Here is a 7332-nt window from a genome sequence, read left to right as displayed (position 1 = left end):
GGCATGTTCTAATTTTGTGCGGGGCACGCACTCACTAGGCCGCCGGCTCCGGTCTGCGCATGCGCCGGCTGCGCGGCAGCCGGCACATGAAAGAGCCGGGGCCGCCAGGCGCGGGTGAGTACGCGCTCGTCCCTGCAGGCTCTGGGGTTGGATCGCGCGGCGAGATTTCTCGCTGCCGGATCCGACCCGCTCGTCTGCAGGCGGCCTTATAATAAAAAAAATCTGAAGTTTGATATTGTCGCATCCAGAATGACCTGTACAAAAGAGTGAACACACTTTTTATCCCGCAAACACTATTAAAAAAATAAATAAATAAATAACAATTTTGGTATTGTTGTAGTCATAGAGACCCACTGAATGTTCTTTTTTCTCCAGCGTTCATGCTGCATGATTAACCACCCTCCCCCCCCCCCCCCCCCCCCCCGCCCCCTGGCACTTTTTATGGCCCCGCATCAGTGTAATGGGTGATAGGGTGCGTTAAAAAATGACGAAAAGTAGAACAAACAGCGCTAGAAAATCGCTTGAACACAGGTCTGAGAAGCCAGATTAAAATCAGGGGGAGCGTTGTATCGCCGCGCTCGCGATGCCGCGCTAATCACAGTAAAAAGGCCACTCTACGGCCGCTCTCACACACACAACTGCGGCAAAGTGCCGCGATTTTACTTGTGCTGTCGGCGTCCGACAGCGTGTTTTAGCGCACCCCAACATTGTGATGGGTGCCGAGGTGCGCTTAACAGACAAATATGGATAAGACTCGAAAATCGCATGTCTGCGGCGCCATTGCTTTCAATGGGAGCGCTGAACAACGCATTAAGCGCGGTAAAAAGCGCCTGTGTGAGAGAGGCCTAACACATGCCAGGATTACCGCGGTAGTTTGAACGTCATGCTTATCGCGGTACGACTCCCCCATTCATTTTAATGGGGCCTTGCGGATAGGCACTCAGACATCACAATGTTCAAGCAGTCTGCTCTATTTTGGCGCTTTTTCTCGCACCTATCAGAATGATGATGTGCGTTAAAAGATACACTATGGAACGCAGTAACAAGGTGCGTTCGAAAACGCCGATAAAAATCGCGGTAAAACGCCTCGTCTCGGATGTTGGGCGTGTCCTACATAAATGGGCGGGGCACAGTGCAACACCCGCCGTTTTTTGCCTCCCTCTTTGTATCCTCCCTTGTGCTGAAAATAAATACATGCCTTCCGTCCAGCTCAGAAACTGACCGGCATGACAGGTGAGGGGACATAACAGACTCGCACACCGGCGCCTACAACCTGCTCCACCCACCTACAGCTCCTGCCCGTCTCCATAGCGACGCGGCGCTGCTGTCACTGACGTCATTCCCGCCCCGAGGTCAAATTTGAAGCGAATCTTGGCGCGCACGTCACATGACCATGTCGGACCACGCCCTGTTCCCGGCGCCCCCTGATGACGTCAAGCGTTCTCCCTCTCGACTCATTGTGGAAGATGGCGGCCGCGGAGTGAGCGCGTTTTCCCCGCACGGCCAGTCCGCGAGCAGCATGAAGCGGCAGAGCGAGAGACGGGAGTCCAGTCCTGGCCGCGCTAAGCGGGCCCGGGAGCGGCGGGAGGAGGCCGGCAGCGGACACCACAAGAGCTCCGGAAGGCGGGAGAGGCCCAACCAGGCCGGGGCCTCCTCCTCGTCGTCTTCCTCCTCCCGGCGGCCCCGCGACAATCCGCCTCCCCGGCCGCTGCTCCTCCCCAGCCAGGCGGACGTGCCGGAGTACAAGACGCTGCTGATCAGTAACCTGGGCTCCGCGCTGCCGGAGCCGCTGCTGGAGGACTGGCTCTTCCGGCACTTCCATCGCTTCGGGGAGATCAGCGTCAAGCTGTCGCACACGCCAGACCTGGGCCGAGTGGCGTACATCAACTTCCGGCGGCCGGCCGACGCCCGAGAAGCCCGACACGCCAAGCTGCGCCCCCTCCTGTACGACCGCCCCCTGCTGGTGGAGCCTGTGTTCACCCAACAGCCCAGCCGGCCGCTGCCCCTGAGCAGTGCCACCCTGCCCACCCCCCGCCACCTGCTGCTGCCGCCTGCCCTGAGCTCGTCCAGCAGCACCTCCGCAGAGGCCTACTACCAGAGCCTGTATGAGGACCGTGGCCGCGGGGCCACCACCGCCAACGATGACAACGAACAGCTGGCCCCCGAGGACGACCACCGAGCCACCCGCAACCTGTTCATCGGCAACCTGGACTACAACGTGTCGGAGGCCGACCTGCGCCGAGCCTTCGACAAGTACGGCCCCATCGAGGAGGTGGTCATCAAGCGGCCGGCGCGGGGCCAGGGGGCGGCCTACGCCTTCCTCAAGTTCCAGAACCTGGACATGGCGCATCGAGCCAAGCTGGCCATGAGCGGCCGCCTGCTGGGGAGAAACGCCATGAAGATCGGCTACGGCAAAGCCAACCCCAGCACGCGGCTGTGGGTGGGGGGTCTGGGCCCCAACACTTCCCTGGCCGCCCTGGCACGAGAGTTCGACCGCTTCGGCAGCATCCGCACCGTGGACTACGTAAAGGGCGACAGCTTTGCCTACATCCAGTACGAAAGCCTAGACGCTGCCCAGGCCGCCTGCACCCAGATGAGGGGGTTCCCGCTTGGGGACCGCCGGCTGCGTGTGGACTTTGCTAAAGTGACACCAGAGGAAGCAGCAGCCGCCGCCGCGTCCCGTTACACCCCCATCCAGCCCACCCCGTACCCGCTGCCTCTCTCCTACGAGCTGCTACAGTCGGAGGCCTACAGCCGTCACCGGGCAGCACTAGAGCCCGACCTGCGGGTCAGAGACCGGACACCGCCGCACCTTCTCTACTCTGACCGGGAGAGGCCATTCGTCGAGGCGGGATGGCTAAACTCGGAGCGGCGTAGTGCTGGGCAGGGGGCACGCAGCCGCAGTGGAGACCGAGGCGGAGGAGGGAGCAGCGGCTCTAAGAACAGAGAGGAGAGGCGGCGGCGGCGCAGTTTGTCCGGTGACAGAGGGAGGAGCAGAATAGAGCGCAGTCCGGACCGTCCTAGGAGGGACCTGTCCGACCGAGAACCAAGCACCCCACCATCACCACCCCACAACCACCGCACACTTGCACAGGAAAAGCCCCGACCCCCAACTCCTGAACCACCCCAGCCCAGGAGGAACCACCACCCGAGACCACCAGAACCCCCTGCAGAGAGACCATCCTCACCGGTGGTGGAGAAAGGACGGACGCTGCCGCCCGTCTGGTGCGGTCACCTGGTGCTGAAGAACAGCTGTTTTCCTACCTACCTTCACTTCTTGGAAGGTGACCGTGATGTGCCCGCTGCCCTCCTCAGAGACCGCACTGCCCCCGGCGCGGGCAGCCTGACACAGCTCAAAATTGCTCAGAGACTCCGGCTCGATCAGCCCAAACTAGAGGAGGTGACCCGCCGGGTGAGGCAGGGCACCACAGGAGGCTTTGCCGTACTTGTCGCCATCCAAGCCCCTCAGAACGAAGGGGTGATGCCTGGGGAGCCCGGATTACAGCGCCGCCTGCTCAGGAACTTGGTCTCCTACCTAAAACAGAAGCAGGCGGCCGGGGTTATCAGCCTGCCCGTGGGGGCGAGCAGCAAAGGCAGGGACCCCAGTGGCATGCTCTACGCCTTCCCCCCCTGTGACTTCCACCAGCTGTACCAGCAGAGCGCCCAGCGAGTTGTGGGCAAACTAGAGGAGAATATGATTATTGTGCTGGTAAAAGACAATGCCTGACCCCTCCCCTGCCGGACCGCGGCCCCCCGAGGTCTCCCCTTATGTAACAAGGTCCATGGTTGCATTAACCCTCCAAATGCTGGGGGTGTCCTCTTTGCAGATCATTGGAGCAGCCCTGGGTCCTTCCAGCATCTCCAGGGTTAAGGCAGAGTGTCTGCCGTGTGTATACGGGTGGCGGGCAGAGCAGCCGTCACGTCAGGTCCATGTTTTATATGAACTGAACTCTCCAGTCTTTGCTGCTGGACAGATGATGATGATGATGTTTATTTTGTCCTTTTTACTTTCCCCGTCTGGTGTTTTTTGCTTTTGGTTCCTCCCCGGGGCCTCGCAGCGGTTATGGTTTCAGATTTGGGGTGGGAGGGGGTGTATATTATTAGTTTCTGGGAGGTCATATCGTTTTTAGGTTTGTGTGTTCTGGAGTCATGGGTAGTGGGGGTCCCTGAGTGCCTTATTGTCTACGTGACGCGGATGTGTGTGGGCGGGGGAGGGGAGCCGACACCCCCTGGGCTCTTATTAGTTGCTCACAGTCTCCCTGTTTATAGTCAGCGGAAGCCCCCGCGGGGATCGGAGTCGCTTGTTATCTTCTAATGAGGCTCCATCGTGCCCTGAGACCGCGGGTACTTGTAGTTACAATCACTATTAACTCTGTCACTGCCAGGCAATGGAAGATCTGACTGCAGGTGTGTAATGCGTTCCGTGTGGCCCCCCCGCAAACAGTCGCTGCATCTAACGCTTATTGCTCCCGGTGTCGTATAGGATGTACTCGCCCTGTGGTCTATTATCCTACGTGTTAATATGCACATAGAGCGTGGAGGAGCGAGTTTAATCTCAGGAGGCGGCAGCAACACTCAGAACATGGGTATAGAGTGACCGGTCCGGAGGCGGCGAGGGCACTGATCGGAATAAGTCAGGGAAGTTCGGGCAGAGTAGTAATAGACCCCCAGTGTTATGTACGACACCCGCCGTCTTGCTGCTGCGTTCATGTTATTCTAATCATCACCCCTGATCTGTTTTGCCGTTTGTCACTGTTGACAATTTTTCCATCGTGTCTTCGCTTGTCGAAGTCTCGTCCCATCTGTGAGTTTGAGTGAATTGGACCGTGTCCAGCGCGTTTATACAGGTGCCCCGCCATGATTGGATTCTGTAAGGAGGGGGCCCCTGAGTCATCTCCAATATCAAGAGAACCTCCCCTCAGGATTCACCCGCTAAACACTGCCCCCTCGGGGACGGGCTTCCTTGCAGGATTGATTAGCCATGTCTGGGCTGTTTTCTACATTGACATATCCCACCCATGAAGCGCAGGCATGTCTAGTCAGTCCTAAGTGGGCCCCCAGATCAGCCGCCATAGTCTGTACATAACTTGTTAGTCTTCTCCATTCCCGGGGGCCCCTTTAGATCTGCAGAGGTGTGCAGATAAAAGAGTCGCCATGGTAACCCTCGGGCTATGTTCACGCGGGGCGGAATCTTCCGTGGAGTGTTCACAGCGGACATTCCGCAGCTCCCAAACTGCACCTGTTGCTGCGGAATTCACCCCTCGTTGGAAGAGATGGAAGCCGCAGCGACAATCTGCCACTAGGATTGACTTCCTGCGGATCCAAATCGGCGCCGCTGGTCATTTTCCACCACCAATTTTTTTATTTTTTTGTCCTTTTCTGCAGCATGTGGCGAGGTTTTGGAAATCTTGTCTGCTTCGCTGCTACTGTAAATGCTGCAGGTTTTCTGTGCGGAGGATCCACGCGAAAAGTCTGCGGCAAATCCTCCCCGTGTGAACATAGTTTATTTATTCCGCCTGCTGTTGGGGGTGCAGGAGCATGTCCCCCCATATTGGGTCATACACTATTGTTTTGTGGGGAAGTGGTCGGCAGGACGGGGATCTGTGCCACCAGTTTTCCACCATTATCCTGTCACCGCATGTTGGTTTTCACTTTTACGTTTTCCCCGATGCCAGCACTACAAGTCCCAGATCGTCTCACTTAACTTCTGGGACTTGTAGTTCTGCCGGGGCTCCGTCAATCTTTGTTTTTCTGTGAGCGGCTGGACGGGTTTTGAATGTGTTTAGTAAAACTCCCAGAATGGACAAAGTTTTCGTGTGTTCATTTCAGTGATGTGTCCGCTGGGGGCGGGGTCACATGGCGGCCTGGCATATAGGGGAGGGGTCTCAAGGCTGATCTCAGGGGATGATGTATCCCATTCATAGAATACGTCTGTTATCACTGTAAAGCCCTCCCATATACACATTAGCATATCCCAGTATACACCATTTATATACAGGGGTGGCCGGATGCTCACCAGGATACCAGCAGTTGCTCACTTTGGCCATCATTGCGATTCGTGCCAACCGTGTGACCCTGCCCTCAGTTTTCATTATGGGGGAGTCTGGTATATACTACCTCTGGCTCACAGCTGCTGTGTGGAACTACAACTCCCAGCTGGCAGCACAGGACGTGGAGCCTAGCATAGATACCGCTGCACTGAAACAGAGACGGCTTCTCATCTCAGGCATGTGGTGCAGCTGCATCTATGGGGGCTTCTCTGTGACTCTTCTTCAGTTGCCCCTCCAGGTGCTAGTCACATCTGTGCTGTTGCTGCCCCCTGGAGGAGATGTATATAACGTGTGGTCAAATCACAAGTCAGGAATCACCTTAATGCTGCCTGTTCATTACCATTGTGTTATTAGATCATTGATTTCCTCCCATATTTCACCTCTCAAACACATGCAGGGGTGCAAAATCAGACTAGCTGGCATGTCTGCAGAACTGCCCCACAGAGCAAGGTGAGATCCATTCATAGTCTTCAAGAGACAGCCTTGGTATTGGCTAATAGATGCCCACTGCCATGTGTTACCCTACCCACCATTCCGCCATGGGGCTCTTGTCTCTGGTAGGGGTGACCCCTGCACATAAGACCCTCCTCTCCTGTGGATTTGCACTTTTTTTTTTACCCCAGGCAGCCGGTGTCCCCCATGTATGCGGGGGGGCACGTACCACCTCCCCCAGGACTGTCCTGTGCTCCCCATGTAGAGTGTTGCGGACTATAGTGTACCTGGCCTGTTTGTATTGAGCACTTACTCATCTAGAGCAGACGCCTCCGAATATATTAAATGCTCCTCTCCAACGTGTCCTGTGTTTACGTTCATCCGGCGTCGGGGTCACATGCCTTCACAAGTTATTCTAACAGCAGGGAGGTGAGAGGGGATTTGCATGGCAGCTGGCACAGCGCCCGCCTCGAGAGCATCACAGGAATCTATGTGGTCCGGCCAGGACATGTCTGTATTACGGAAACAAAAGCGCGTCCAAAATCTAGTCGTGTTTCACCAGATTAAGTAAATGTGCCCAAATGTATTTATTCACCTACAGCAAGTGGATTCTGAATATGGTGATGAACTAAAGCACAAGAATTAGGCTGGATTCACAGGAGCGCATTTGTGGTGTTTTCACATTAGGCGTTGCGTATTTGCACGAGCAACTGTTTTTTACTGTACGTTTTGCGCGTACAAAAAAAAACCCCAATCTGGTCCGCCATTAAATGGCCAATGAGTTTAATGAATTCAAGATGTTCTTTTTCTATGCAAATGCGCGGGAAAATAGAGCATGCCATGTATCTTT

At 56.2% G+C, this 7332-nt stretch overlaps 1 protein-coding gene across 1 annotated transcript; it reads left to right on the top strand.

Moving 5' to 3' along the window:
* The first annotated feature begins 1378 nt into the window (after positions 1 to 1378).
* Positions 1379 to 6845, top strand: LOC136621407 (putative RNA-binding protein 15B). Its single transcript, XM_066596893.1, has one exon. It carries the CDS (start codon positions 1388 to 1390, stop codon positions 3725 to 3727), a length of 2340 nt encoding a protein of 779 aa, XP_066452990.1. The 5' UTR covers positions 1379 to 1387; the 3' UTR covers positions 3728 to 6845.
* Positions 6846 to 7332: the final 487 nt, after the last annotated feature.

This window comes from Eleutherodactylus coqui, chromosome 3, assembly GCF_035609145.1.
Source record: "Eleutherodactylus coqui strain aEleCoq1 chromosome 3, aEleCoq1.hap1, whole genome shotgun sequence".
NCBI classification, from domain to species: domain Eukaryota; kingdom Metazoa; phylum Chordata; class Amphibia; order Anura; family Eleutherodactylidae; genus Eleutherodactylus; species Eleutherodactylus coqui.
The sequence above is the reverse complement of the archived record's forward strand: the minus strand, read 5'-3'. Positions and strand labels throughout refer to the sequence as shown.

Bases quoted from the DNA above. Each gene is read 5' to 3' on its own strand.
- LOC136621407 (XM_066596893.1), top strand. From the start codon at position 1,388: ATGACCATGTCGGACCACGCCCTGTTCCCGGCGCCCCCTGATGACGTC.